Source organism: Tamandua tetradactyla, chromosome 12 (genome assembly GCF_023851605.1).
Source record: "Tamandua tetradactyla isolate mTamTet1 chromosome 12, mTamTet1.pri, whole genome shotgun sequence".
In the NCBI taxonomy this organism is placed as follows: domain Eukaryota; kingdom Metazoa; phylum Chordata; class Mammalia; order Pilosa; family Myrmecophagidae; genus Tamandua; species Tamandua tetradactyla.
This window is the reverse complement of record NC_135338.1, coordinates 10186892-10201775: the sequence shown is the minus strand read 5'-3', so window position 1 is coordinate 10201775 and position 14884 is coordinate 10186892. Positions and strand designations below refer to the sequence as shown.

The 14884-nt window shown below is 35.6% G+C and overlaps 1 protein-coding gene across 13 annotated transcripts in view; it reads left to right on the top strand.

Annotated features, from left to right (window-relative positions):
• Positions 1-10661, top strand: part of KTN1 (kinectin 1) — a 191895-nt gene extending 181234 nt beyond the window's left edge. For all 13 annotated transcript variants that reach the window (XM_077122550.1, XM_077122551.1, XM_077122562.1 and 10 more), the window contains one exon: positions 10173-10661. In XM_077122550.1, coding sequence (XP_076978665.1) covers positions 10173-10177 — 5 coding nt within the window. In that variant the 3' untranslated portion in view covers positions 10178-10661. The remainder of the gene's footprint in view (positions 1-10172) is intronic.
• Positions 10662-14884: the final 4223 nt, after the last annotated feature.

The following is a 14884-nucleotide window of genomic DNA, read 5'->3' as shown; positions in this document are numbered from 1 at the left end:
ATTAGAGTATTCTAATATACATTGAATACTGTAGATATTCTTTTTTGAGGCTGTTTGTTTTAAAATAATCACATGGTCCTGGAACCAGTGGCCCATGAAACTCACTGGGGCAGCTCATCACTGAATTGTCCCCTTCAGAATCATCCACGAGACTATGTTGGCTATACAAGGGCTTTAGATGTAGGTTAGCCCCCCTGAAGTGTTGCGATAGGCCTCTGTTTTGATGTTACAGGAGCATTCTATCTCACGGTCTTAGAACGATCTGATTCTGACCTGCATACCATAGTGCTTTCCTTTAAAAAAACAAAAAGGCTTTCCAGGTCAGATACCTGTAAGAAGACTATCCAAACAAACTCTGTTCATTTTTTAACCAGCTGGCAAAAATGATAATACCTAATCTCAGTCTTTTAAGCTTGGTAAAACTGACTTTTCCGATTGTGTAGAGTTACTATTTCATAGTCTCCCTTTTTGGAAATTATTAATTAACCTTGCTTCCTGCTTCACAAGGAAATGGGAGAGTCTTCTATTTGTCCCTCTTGTGTCCTCAGCCCTTCTGTTTCCTTGCACTCCTGTTCTTCAGGGTTTTTTGTTTGTTTGTTTTTTAAGGTTTTTATTGTGCTAGTAGAAACAAGTTCCCATTTTAACCATTTTTAAGTGTTCAGTTCAGTGGTATTAATTACATTTGTACTGTTGTGCAGCCATCATCACATCCATTACCAAAACTTTTTCATCACCCCAAACAGAACTTCATACCCACTAAGCGGTAACGCCCCATGTCCCCTTTCCCTGGTCCCTCATGACCTCTAATCTGCTTTCTGTTTCAATGAATTTTCTTGTTCTAAATATTTTATATAAGTGGCATCATACAATATTTTTTGTGTGTGTCTGACTTACTTCACTTTACAATGTTTTCAAGCTTCATTGTAACATGTATTAGAGCTTCATTTTTTTTTTTTTTTACACTGAATGACACTCCATTGTATATGCACCACATTTTGTTTGTCCACTCACCTGTTGATGGACATTTAGGTTGTTTCTGCTATATTGAGCATAATTCTATCATGAATATGGATGTACAATTACCTGTTCGAGTCCTGTTTTAAACTTTTAGATATACCTACAAGTGGGATAGCCAGGTCATATAATAAGTCTGTTTAACTTTTTGAAGAGCTGCCAAACTGTTTTCCATAGCAGCTGCATTATTTTATATTACCACCAACAGTGTACCTTTGAGATTTTAATATCTCCTGAAATCTTTTCCCACACAGTCAACCACACCATTATCATATAGAAGAAAATTAGTAAAAATTGCCTGATATTACCAAATGAAGGTTCATGCTTGCATTTGGTTGTTATATATTCTTACTGTTTAAACTAACTTATACTGCCTCTTCTTTAAGAAAGCAGGCCATTTTTGGCTTGTAGAGATTCACAGATTATGGATTTGTCTGATTGCTCCCTTGTGTTGCTTGTTCTTTACTTTTATGCCTTGAAACTGGGCGTTGATGCTAATGTTTTGGTAGGATTTAGGGGAAGTATTTTTGAAAAAAATATAGTTTATGGTGATGCTGTGAATTTTATGTTACAAAACGTTTCATACATTATAACAGGTTGTTCTAATATTAGATTTGGTAAGTTGGACCACTTAAGCTGATTTCTGTTGTTCAGACGTTTTTCTCTCTTTTTGGTTTTACCTGGTTATTGGGGAGTGATCTTTGACATTATAGAATGTCCTGTTAACATGACAAAGGATCACCTTGTTCTTACAGTTCATCAGTCAGTAGCAGTTTTTCTCAAGGATGGTTTGATTGCCTAATTCGTTTATCCCTTCACTGACAATCTTTTGATTGAAAAAAGTTAAAGCGTTTTCCCTGTCAATTTGAATTAAATTTCCTCATAAAACAGAAGCTAAATACTAAGTTACTACCTTTTAGTTATCAGTTTCAGAATAAATAGTTGTATGAGTCATCTCTAGTGTCAAATCCCACCCCCTTTATTTCTTTATTTCTTATTTATATATTTGATTTTAATAGGTATTCATCTTTTAAAATTTATGTAGTGTTTTTACAATCACCATTTTGTTTTCAAAAATAAATGTCACTTTATTTATAGTATGTTATATGCGGTGCACATTTGAACTCATCATGTGAGCCCACCTGTGAATGTGTTTGTACACCTGTTCAACCTGGATGGTCAGTTTTAATAAACAGTTTTCCAGGCTTAAGGGTTCTTCTTCCTCTTCTTCCTCTTTCTACTTCCTCCCCCGCCTCCCTCCTCCCCTTCTCCCTCCTCCTCCTCCTCCTTCCTCCCCCACCACCGTCCTCCTCCTCCTCCTCCTCTTCCTCCTTTCTTATATATATTTATTAGTAGAGAAGTTGTAAGTTTATATAGATATCATGTAGAAAATACTGAGTTTTCATATACCACCCTCACCCCCATTATTAACACTTTGAATTGGTATGGTATTTTTGTTACAATTGATGGAGGATATTATTGTAATTGTACTATTAACTATAGTCCATAGTTTACATAAGGGTTCACTATTTGGGTTCTGTAGTTCTGTGTCTTGTTTTTAATTTTTATTCTAGTAACATATTTGCAACATAAAATTTCCCCTTTTAAAGGTCACATTCAGTGGTGATGATTATACTCATAATAGTGTGTTACCATCACTGTTACCCATTACTAAAACTTTTCATTCACCCCAAACAGAAACTCTGTACCAATTAAACATTAACTCTCCATTTCCTTCTCCCACTCCAGCCCGTTATAACCTATATTATTGTTCCAGATGCTATAAATTTACTTATTCTAATAATTTCATATCAGTGACTTCCTGCAATATTTGTCCTTCTGTTTCTGGCTTTTCTCTGGACCTGCTGTCCTCAGCATTGATCCACATTGTTGTGTATCAGAACCTCATTCCTTTTTATGGATATATTGTATATTTATGCCATACATTGTATGTATATACCGCATTTTGTTTATCCATTCATCTGTTGATGGACACTAATAGAAGACAATTGTGAATAATGCCACTAAGAACATTTGTGTTCAAATATCTGTTGGACTTCCTGCATTCAGTTCTCTTGGGTATATTCTGAAAAGTGGAATTGCTGGGTCATATAGTAATTCTATGCTTAACTTTCTGAGGAAATACCAAACTGTCTTCTATAGTGGCTGCACTATATTACAGTCCCACAACAATGGATGAGTGATCACGTCCTCTCTAACATTTATTTTCCATTTTGTAAATAGTAGTTAGTGGGTGGAAATAGTATCTCATAGTGGTTTTGATTTGCGTTTTCTTAATGGCTAATAATGTTGAGCATCTTATCGTGTGCTTATTGGCCATTTATATATGCTTAAGAAATGTCCAGAACTGACATCTTAACCATATTTACTGTTTCAATTCATGAACAGGAAATGTCCTTCCATTTATTTAGGTCCTCTTTGATTTCTTTCCCCAATGTTTTATGGTTTTCTGCATCCTTTCCTTTATAATCCTTGGTTAAATTTATTCCTTGATACCAAATTCTTTTAGTTGCTGTAGTTGAATGGATTTTTCCCTTGATTTCCTCTTCAGAGTATTCATTACTAGTGTATGAGAACATTTTTTATTTTTGTAGGTTGATCTTGTACCTGCCACTTGCTGAAACTAAAAGCTCTACTAACTTTGTTGTATATTTTTCTGGATTTTCTATATAGGATAATGCTATCTGCAAATAGGGAAAGTTTTGCTTCTTTATAGGGAAAGTTTTATTTCTTCCTTTCCAATTTGTGTATGACTTTTATTTCTTTTTGTTACCTAATTCCTCTGGCTAGAACTTCAGTACAGTGGTAAATAACAGTGATAACAGTGGGCATCCTTGTCTTTTTCCTGATCTTAGAGGGAAAGCTTTCTTTCACCCTTGAGTATGATGAGCTGTGGATTTTCCATATGTGCTCTTTATCTTACAAGGAAGTTTCCTTCTATTCCTAGTTACCTAAGTGTTGTTTTTATTAGGAAAGGGTGCTGGATTTTGTCAAACACCTATTCTGCATCAATTGAGATAGTCATGTGGGTATTTTCCCTTCATTCTATTAATAATAATCACATATTACATTAATTGATTTTCTTCTGTGGAAACCATCCTTGGGTCATTGGGATAAATCCCACTTGATCATGGTATATTGTTCTTTTAAAATGCTATAAAATTAAGTTTTCGTATTTTGGGGGGATTTTTGTATCTATATCCATAAAGGATATTGGTCTTTAATTTTCTTTTCTTGTGATATCTTTATCTGGCTTTGGTATTAGAGTAATGATGGCTTCATAAAATGTCCCCTCTTCAATTTTTAGAAGGGTTTTGAGTAGGACTGATGTTAATACTTCTTGGAATGTTTGGTAAAATTCACCTATAAAGCCATCTGATCCTCGGCTTTTCTTTGTTGTGAAGTTTTTGACTACTGATTCAATTTTTTTACTTATTGGTCTATTGCATTTTTTTTTTTTTCTTGAGTCAATGCAGATAGTTGTGTTTCTAGGAATTTATTTCATCTAGGTTTTCTTATTTGTTGGTATAAAGTTGTTCATAGTATCCTTTTATAGTCCCTTTTTTTTCTTGTGAGGTTGATAGTAATGTCCCCTTTTATATTTCTGACTCTAATTATTTGTGTCCTCTCTCTTTTATTTGTCAGTCTAAGTGTTTGTTGATTTTGATCTTTTCAATGAAACAGTATTTGGTTTCATTGATTCTCTCTTGGCTTGTTTTTATTTTTTAAATTTCTGTTTTCATTTATCTCTACTCTAATCGTTGTTATTCCTTCCATCTACTCTTTGGGTTGGGTCTGCTCTTCTTATTCTAGGTTCTTGTGTTGTTAGGGTTCTAGTTTGCTAGCTGCCGGAATGCCACACACCAGAGACGGATTGGTTTTTTAATAAAAGGGGATTAATTTTGTTAGTTCTTCAGAGGAAAGGCAGCTAACTTTCCACTGAGGTTCTTTCTTACATGGGAAGGTACAGGATAGTCTCTGCTGCCTTCTCTCCAGGCCCCTGGGTTCCAGCAACTTTCCCCGGGGTGACTTCTTTCTGCATCTCCAAAAGTCTGGGCTGAGATGAGGTTTGCCAAGCTGCCTAGGTTGTGCTACGTTGAGCTCTTTCATTTAAGCACCAGCCAATTAAGTCAAACGTCATTCATTGTAGCAGGCACGCCTCCTAACCGACTGCAGATGTAATCAGCAACAGATGGATTGGCTCATGTCCACAGCAACAGAACTAGGTGCCTTCACGTGGCCAAGCTGACAACTGAATCTAACCCACCGCATTAGGTTAGATCTCTTATTTGAGATCTTTCTTCTTTTTTAATGTAAGCATTTAGAGCTATCAGTTTGTCTCTAAGTCCTGACTTTACTGTATCCCGTAAGTTGTGGTATGTTTTGTTTTCTTTCTCATTTGCCTCAGATAGTTCCTAATTTCCCTTCTGATTTCTTCTTTGACCCATTGGTTGTTCAATAGTGCATTGTTTTAATTTCCGCGTATTTGAATTTTCCAGTTCTCCCTCTGTTACTGATTTCTAGCTTCATTCTCTTGTGTTCAGAGAAGATATTCCATATAATTTCAATATTTTTTATTTATTGAGACTAGCTTTGTTACTTAAAGTATGGTCTCTCCTGGAGAATGACCCACATGCACTAGAAAAGAATGTGTATTTTGCTGCTGTGGGGTGAAGTATGCCATGTATGTATGTTAGGTCTAGTTAGTTTATAGTATTGTTCAAGTCTTCTGTTTCCTTACTGATCATCTGTCTAGATGATCTATCCATTATTAGAATTGCTATATTCAAATTTCATACTATTAATGTAGAACTGTTTCTTTCTTGAAACCTGTTAAGATTTGCTTCACATATTTTGGGGCTATGTCATTAGGTACAGATAATTGTTGTCTTGTTGAAGTGGCCCCTTCATCATCAGTGAATGTTGATCATCTTTGTCCCTTAACTGTGTATTGGTATAGCTAGCCCTGCTTTCTTTTGGTTGCTTTTGCATGGCTTTTTTTTTTTGTTTCTATACTTTAATTTTCAACCTGCTTGTCTCTGAATTTAAGGTGAGTCTCTGGTGTACAGCATATAGTTGGGTCATGCTTTTTTATACATTCTTCCAATCTTTGCATTTTGATTGGAGAGTTTAATCTTTTTACATTTAAAGTCACTACTGATAATGCAGGATTTTTCTTGCTATAATTTTGTTAGTCTTTGTAAGTCTTATTTTTTTGTTGTTCCTTAATTCTTCAATTTTTAATGTTTTTTTCATATTAATTTGATTTTTTGAATTGTGCCATTTTGAATCCTTTCTTTGCATCCTTTTGTATATGTATTTTTTTCATGTTTTCATTGTGGTGTACCACAATGTTTGGAGTTAACATTCTAAATCTATAATAATCACGTTTGATTTGATATTAATTTCAGAACCATGCACATATTCTATTCCTATACCCCTCTATCCCACCATCTTTTTTGTACTTATTGTAAAATGTATCTTTCTACATTGTATGTTTGAAATATTTATTATTTTTTAAGCATTTGTGTTTTAGAACCTGTATGAAAAAAGTGGTATTACATACAAAAAAATACACCTCATCTGTACTTGCATTATAATATTACCCGTATGGTTAGGTTTACCAGAGGTCTTTATTTCTACCACTTTGATCTACTGTTTTGGGTCTGTCTTGTGGTGACAAACTTTTGTTAATCTGAGAATGTCTTAATCTCATCATTTTTTAAAGACAGTCTGGCTAGATACAAAATTCTTGTTTGGTAGTTGTTTTCTTCTGGCACTTTAAATATTTTGTCTCACTCCCTTCTTGCTTGTATAGCTTCTGAGAAAAGTTGTCACTAATCTTATTGGGACTACTTTGTATATATTATGTTGCTTTTCTCTTGCAGCTTTCTGAATTCTCTCCTTTTGTCCTTGATATTTGCTAGCTTGACTACTACATATCTAGACGTGACTCTCTTTGAGTTTATCCTGATCAGGGTTCTCATTGGGCTTTTTGAGACTTGTTAAATTTGAGAAGTGTTCACCCATTATTTCTTGGAATGTTCTTTCTCTCATCTCCTTCTGGGACACCCATAATGCACCAAATAGGTCTCTTTGGCTGTGTTGGCTTTTTTTTTTTAAATTCTTTTTTCCTTTCTGTTCTTCAGCCCAGATCATTTTAATCCTTTTAAATCAGTTCACTGATTCTTCCTTCTGTCAGCTCCAGTCTGCTGTTGAAACCATGCGGTGAGTTTCTCATTTCCGTTATTGTGGTCTTCAACCCCAGTGTTTCTGTTTGGTTCTTTTTAAAATTTGTCTCTTTATTGAGAAGCTCATATTGTTCATTTGTTGTTTTCCTTATATTTTTTAATTCTTTTATATTTTCCTTTATCTCCTTGAGATATTGAAGATGTGTTTTAAGTCTCGTGCTTTATGTCCAGAGTCTGGTGTTCTATGTTGATAGTTTCTGGATTTTTATCATGTCCCTTTGTTTGGGTTGTCATTTCCTATTTCTTTGTCTTGTAGTCCTTTGCATACTGTATGCTTTAATATTTTAAAATGCTAACAGTAAGATTTAGTCTTTTAGCTGTCTGTTAAGTTTGCAGCCTGCTATGGATAAGATAGTTTCTTGAGTGCCAGGAGCTAACAAAAGCAAACAAACCAACAGATAAAAAATACCCTTCACAGTCTTTGCAAATCCTTGTTGGATGGTGTTCTCAGAGGTCTGCTGTCTCTCAAGAAGATTAGCCTGAGGTAAATATGAAGTACAGGGTCCTTTCTGTCACTTCTGAACCTTTGTCTTATCTTGCTTGTGACTTTACGAAATTCCCTAGTTTATAGGAACAGTAATACTTCCTGTACTACTCTATAAGAAATAGACTTTTAATCCTATTGGTGCTGTCTTATATGAATTAAATCAGGTAATCCTTTGCCCCAGATTGCTTTGACTTAATTGTTTCTTATACTGCTTTAAGTGTCTGAAAGCTGCTTCTGTCTATAGGGTGAGTTCTTAGAGGGCCAGTGAATTTGTTCAGTAGTTCATGCTGCCCCCAATAGATTGGGGCAGACTATATGCAACCCCAGTATGAGCACAGGGTGTTCTTTCCACATAAGACTAGGGACCCCCAATTGTGAAACAGGCTGACTCCACAGCTTGCCAGGGAGGGGGTGGAAGTGAGACCAGCACAGGAGCTTCTCTTACTGGTTTTAAAGCTGTGTTTTCTTGATTCCACCCTTTCCGTTGTTGTAACACTTTAACTATTTGAGGGGTTTCAAGGATGATGGCTTGCTTTTTGCTAGTTGTTCAAAGATTCTTTGGGGGAATGGTACCCTGAAGCATCTTATTCCACTGTCTTGGTTGACTGGAACCACCATTTGCCTAACTTCTAAATATATTTCTGACAATATGAGAAAATATCATTACCCAGGTGCCCCTATCTCATCATAAACTGTCTGTGGAATCCTGTAGATGTAGGATAGTTTTAATAACTGACACTTCTTGGGTTTGCATGTGACTAGGCATAAGCCTACTTCTAATGTGCGTCATCTCATTTAAGCTTCACAACAACCTTACAAATTATGTAAGTAGATGTTGTTTTTGTTGTTATTTCTATTTTACAAGGAAGGAACAGACCCAAAGAGATTATGTAACTTGCCCAAGGTCACATAATTGGGTAAGCGAGGATTCAAACCATGGTGGTCTGGGTCCGTCCAGGACCTGCATTCCCTGTAACCCCAGCATGCTGTGCTCTGATCCGCTTGTCCTGCTTTCTTTTCTCTTCATTCTATCTCCTTGTTGCCAACCTCTTAAAATTTCTTCAGTAAATTCTGGCTTTTTTCCTAAAGTTGGTGGTGCTTGATCTTCCAGTAGTGAATCAGAGAAGCTTATGATATCCAGGAAAGAATTGAGGTGAAAGTTTGTGTTTATGTGTTGTATGTGTGTGCCCTTCCTATTCCCCTTGACGTATAAATTCCTCTATGATGCCAGTTGTCTTTTGTTTCTGAAAGAAAAAAGTCTTTTTGACCAGTGCATGTCTAGTGCTATTGAAGTATAAGAATTAATGTTCCAGATAAAAACTAGCTTTCCTGTACCTTACTTTTAACTGTCATATAATTCAAGTTTTCATTTTCTGTAATGTGTTAATTTACTAGTGGACTCGACTTTCTGTTAAACAAATTGTTAATCTTATTTTAGAGGACATGACAACTGGTGGTGACTTTACTTTTTATTTTCTAATTACTTTTTCCCTCAACATTTTATTTTGAGAAATTTCACACATACGGACAATTTGAAAGTATAGTGAAATATTGGTAGCCCTTTACCTAGATTTCACAGCTCTAAACAGTTTGTCTTAGTAGCTTTGTCTCTCTCTGTTTGCCTATACGTACTTAGCTGATGATGTTAGACCATCTGAAAGTCAGTTTCTGATATCATGATAGTTTTTCCCAAAATAATTGTACATGTACCTCCTAAGAACATGGATATTTTCTTATAAATTCACAGTACCATTATCACATCCAAAAAATAAACAGTAATTCTGTACTACCCAATATTCAATTTCTAACAGTCAAGTCTCAAATTTCCCCAGTTAAACCAAAATATCTTATGGCTATTTCTTCCCAAACTAGGATCCAGTAAAAATTCACATTTTTTACATTTGATTAAATCCCTTTACATTCTCTGTTTGCTTTGGAAGTTTAATTTCTTTAGTCATTTTATCTAACTTGAAAAGCTTCATATGACTTCTGAAAATCCATATCTGAAGCTTAGATTTTTATTCATGGGTAGAAAGTTATAAGAAAGTCTTCTCACTTTAGCTTTATTCTTTTGAGTGGCATTAATAAAAATGGATTTCCAATGATGTTCTTTTAAATGTTTTTAAACATAATTAGAAAATGCCTTACATTATTCTCATTTTGGTTGGAGGTTTGGGCTTACGTTTTTAAAAATTCTTCTATAAAAGCCTCTTTCTTTTGAATCCTGAGGTTTTCCTCTTGTTTTTGGTTATCTTTAGCATTAATTTGTTTGAGCTTAGTTAAAAGTTACCTTGCTAGACCAAATGGAATATATAATTCTGTTTTTTTGATAAATATGTTCTTATTGACTCTTGTTGCTTTGTTTTAAAATGATTTTATTTCTTTCTGATCTTTTACAGAGTGAAGTAATTGGGACACTGTTCAAGGATAACAGAAGGCATTGTATTATATTTTGCCAAATTAAAGCCTTATTTATGTTTTCACCCTTTCTACTTTGTCAGAAACACTGAACAGTTTTGTCTTTTCTAATCCTTATTAGACTACTGATTTAAAGAGAGAAAAAAAAGCAACTCTGTAGACACCTTCAGAGTTTAGTTTTATAATAAAAACTTGTTTGAATAATTAGACCTTTACATTCCTGAAGATGAAATAAACATGTAATCTTTTATCTTATTTTGCTCAATAAAATTGTTCAGAAGATCAAAAGTGGCAAAGACAATGTAAAATTTAACATTTTAATACTGATGTTGTACACCATTTTACTTAATATTTGAGGGAGTTAACTGCCTCTGATTTCAACTCAAGAAAACACTTTTTTTTGTTGTTGTTGCTAATGTAATCAGTTTTTGTAATGGCATCAGCAAATAAAGGGATACTTATTATTCAAACTTGACTTGTCTAATTTTCATTGAGGTTTTATAGATTTCTGTAACACTGCAGATCAACATAATTCAGAAAAAGTATTAATCGCAACCATTGAACAAGGCAAGATTGGTATTGTCACTTGTACAACTTTTCTAATTGGGACTTTGTGTCTTCTCTGTGGTTCTCAGTAGTTTAAACTGTGCTTGGGGAGACTGGGTTTCAGAATGGACAGGACAAACATTTAGGGTTTCAGACTTCCCATCCTCGCATCAGGGAGAGGAGCTCTACTATATTTTTACTATAACTATTGTTTTTGTGTGTGTGTGTGTTTAATCATTTTTTAACTTCCTTTTTTCAATCTGGCACTTTGTTTACATGTTCTTCTTCTTGTTGAAGAAAGTTTTTAAAAATGATTGATTAAAAATTCTGAGCTCTTCAGATGCCAAATAACCATTGACAAATATCTTGTCCCATTGAGCATTAAAATGACTGGTTAGGCCCTACTGTGGCCTCCTTGCTTTTCTTGGTCATGCCAGTCCTTTTGCCATATGACCTTTACACTATCTGTTTTCTTGCTTGAAACTCTTCTTTTTTATGTCCTCTCACCATCTTGAAATCTGCCTAATTGCCACCTTTCCATGAAGTCTTTCCTGGCCATCCAGTATGTCCCTTGCCCTCCCTATCTCCTACCCTGTTTTATTTTTGCATAGAGTACATAGTTTTCTAACACACTTGGTCTCCCCTACCCTTCCATAAAGTAAGTTCTATAAGGGCAGAAATAGTCTCTTTTGTTTTTGGCTATATCCCCAGACCTGAGAAATGTGCCTTACACTTAATGCATACTCAAAAATTTAAATGAATAAATGAATGACACCATGTTTATAACTTGAAGATTATCTAAAGCAGTGCCTCCCAACATTTTCACCTCATAGCACACACACCAGATAGTATATTTGATGTACACAGAGAAACTGAAGAGGCTGTTTGTGGTCATGGTGACTGGTCTTGGAATTTGGGCAATGCAGCTTTGCCTGGCTGCTTTAAGCAAACCGGTTGGAAAATTTATCTAAAGGCTAGATCCTGTATTGTCACTTCTGTTTCTCTTTTTTTCTCCTTTTGCACGTCTTAGCCATCTAAAACAAATAAATACTGCTTTTTTTCCCCACAGTTTCTAATTGAACCTTCCGACTGATTTGACCTTATACTTCCAAAGCTTCTATTATTACTGAACACAAACATGTGGAAGAATAAGGGCAGAGTGATGAAATTCTTGAATACTTTTGCTTACAATTATTTATTCTCATGTGTGTGCATACACACAGACATGCACACACCCCAGCACACGTTTACTGTCTTCACTTTGGCAGTTCCTACTGTGGTCCCTCTCTTAGACCCATCCTCTATTTAGAGAAATAAGAGGTTCTAGAAATACTGCTTTCTTTTTTTTTTTTTTTTTTTAAATTTTTTTGGCTTTTATAAAGGGGATTTATTTAGTTCAAATTTACAGTTCTTTGGAGGAGGGGCAGCTGGCTTTCCTCTGGGTTTCTCTGTCACATGGGAAGTCACATAACATCTGCTGACTTTTCTTCCCAGCTTCTGAGTTCAAACTGCTTTCCCATGGGCAGTTCCTCTATGCATCTCCAAATGTCTGCGTCTGAGCTCTGAACTGAGTTGTGCTGTGCTGTGCTGTGCTGAGCTGCTGAGCTCCCTTCTGACCTCACTTTTTTTTAAAAATTTATTTATTAATTAAAAAAATAAACAAAATAAAACAACATACATAATCAGTAATTCACAATATATCACTTAGTTGCATATTCATCATTTCTTAGAACATTTGAATTGATTTAGAAAAAGAAAAAGATAACAGAATAAGAAATAAAATAACAGAGAAAAAAAGAGTTATACATACCATACCTCTTACCCCTTGCTGTCATTGATCACTAGCATTTAAACTAAATTTATGTTAGCATTTCTTCCCCTTATTATTTATTTTTATTCCATATGTTCTACTCCTTTGTTGACAAGGTAGATAAAAGGAGCATCAGACACAAGGTTTTCACAATCACACAGTCACATTGTGACAGCTGTATCAATATTCAGTCATCCACAAGAAACATGGCTACTGGAACACAGCTCTACATTTTCAGGCAGTTCCCTCCAGCCTCTCCATTACATCTTCAATAACAAGATGATATCTACTTGATGCATAAGAGTAACCTCCAGGACAATCTCTTGACTCTGTTTGGAACCTCTCAGCCATTGACACTTTGTCTCATTGCCCTCTTACCCCTATTGGTCAAGAAGGTTTTCTCAATCCCTTGATGCTTGAGTCTCAGCTCATTTTAGGGTTTTTCTCAATCCCTTGATGCTGAGTCTCTGCTCATTCCAAGATCTCTGTCCCACGTTGCCAGGAAGGTCCACACCCCTGGGAGTCATGGCCCATGTAGAGAGGGGTAGGGTGGTGAGACTGCTCGTCATGTTGGCTGGAGAGAGGGGCCACATCTGAGCAACAAAAGAGGTTCTCTTGGGGGTGACTCTTAGGCCTAAATTTTAAGTAGACTTGACCTATCCTTTGCAGGGTTAAGTTTCATGTGAACAAACCCCAAGACTGGGGGCTCTGCCTATAGCTTTGGTTGTCCACACTGCTTGTGAGAATATCAAGAATTCAACTTGGGGAAGTTGAATTTCTCCCCATTCTCACCACTCCCTGAAGGGGGCTTTGCAGATACTTTTCCACTCACTGATCGAATCACTCTGGGATTCATCGGGGCATCACTCTGGACAAACCAGCAAAATCTCATGTCCTACCTGAGATTCCAAGTACTTATAGCGTTCAAACTATCTACATAAGTTATATTAGGAAATGCACTAATTAAAATATAAATTTTGTACCAAATAAACATTTTTTGCTTTAGTCTCACATAGAAGGTGACATTTTAAAATATTAATTACCATCTATTTTCAGTACCCTGCAATAATGACATTCCATTGTTCTTCCTCATGCAAAAACATTTTTAAAATTGTACCTTGTACATTTCACTATTATTATGCACTCTAGGTATTCCTAAATTATACCATCTCAATCTTTAACATCTATCTTTCTTTCTGATTTCATTTATGTCTTCAGCCCTCCTCCTATCATTCTCACATGCAGCTTCATTCAGTGTTTTAACATAATTGTATTACAGTTAGGTAGTATTGTGCTGTCCATTTCTGAGTTTTTGTATCCAGTCCTGTTGCGCAGTCTGTATCCCTTCAACTCCAGTTACCCAATATCTTACCCTATTTCTATCTCCTGATGGTCTCTGTAACGAACAAAATATTCCAAGTTTATTCACTAATGTCAGTTCATATCAATGAGACCATACAGTATTTGTCCTTTAGTTTTTGGCTAGTCTCACTCAGCATAATGTTCTCAAGGTCCATCCATGTTGTTACATACTTCATAAGTTTATTCTGTCTTAAAGCTGCATAATATTCCATCGTATGTATATACCACAGTTTGTATAGCCACTCGTCTGTTGATGGACATTTTGGCTGTTTCCATCTCCTTGCAATTGTAAATAATGCTGCTATAAACATTGGTGTGCAAATGTCCGTTTGTGTTTTTGCCCTTATGCCCTCTGAGTAGACACCTAGCAATGGTATTGCTGGGTCATATGGCAATTCTATATTCAGCTTTTTGAGGAACCGCCAAACTGCCTTCCACAGTGGTTGCATCATTTGACATTCCCACCAACAGTGAATAAGTGTGCCTCTTTCTCCACATCCTCCCCAGCACTTCTCATTTTCTGTTTTGTTGATAATGGCCATTCTGGTGGGTGTGAGATGATATTTCATTGTGGTTTTGATTTGCATTTCTCTAATGGCCAGGGACGTTGAACATCTCTTCATGTGCCTTTTGACGATTTGTATTTCCTCTTCTGAGAGTTGTCTGTTCAAGTCTTTGTCCCATTTTGTAATTGGATTGGCTGTCTTTTTGTTGTTGAGTTGAACAATCTCTTTATAAATTATACTAGACCTTTATCTGATATGTCGTTTCCAAATATTGGCTCCCGTTGTGTAGGCTGTCTTTTTACTTTCTTGATGAAGTTCTTTGATGCACAAAAGTGATTAATTTTGAGGAGTTCCCATTTCTTTCTTTCTTTCTTCAGTGCTCTTGCTTTAGGTGTAAGGTCTATAAAACCGCCTCCAATTATAAGATTTATAAGATATTTCCCTACATTTTCCTCTAACTGTTTTATGG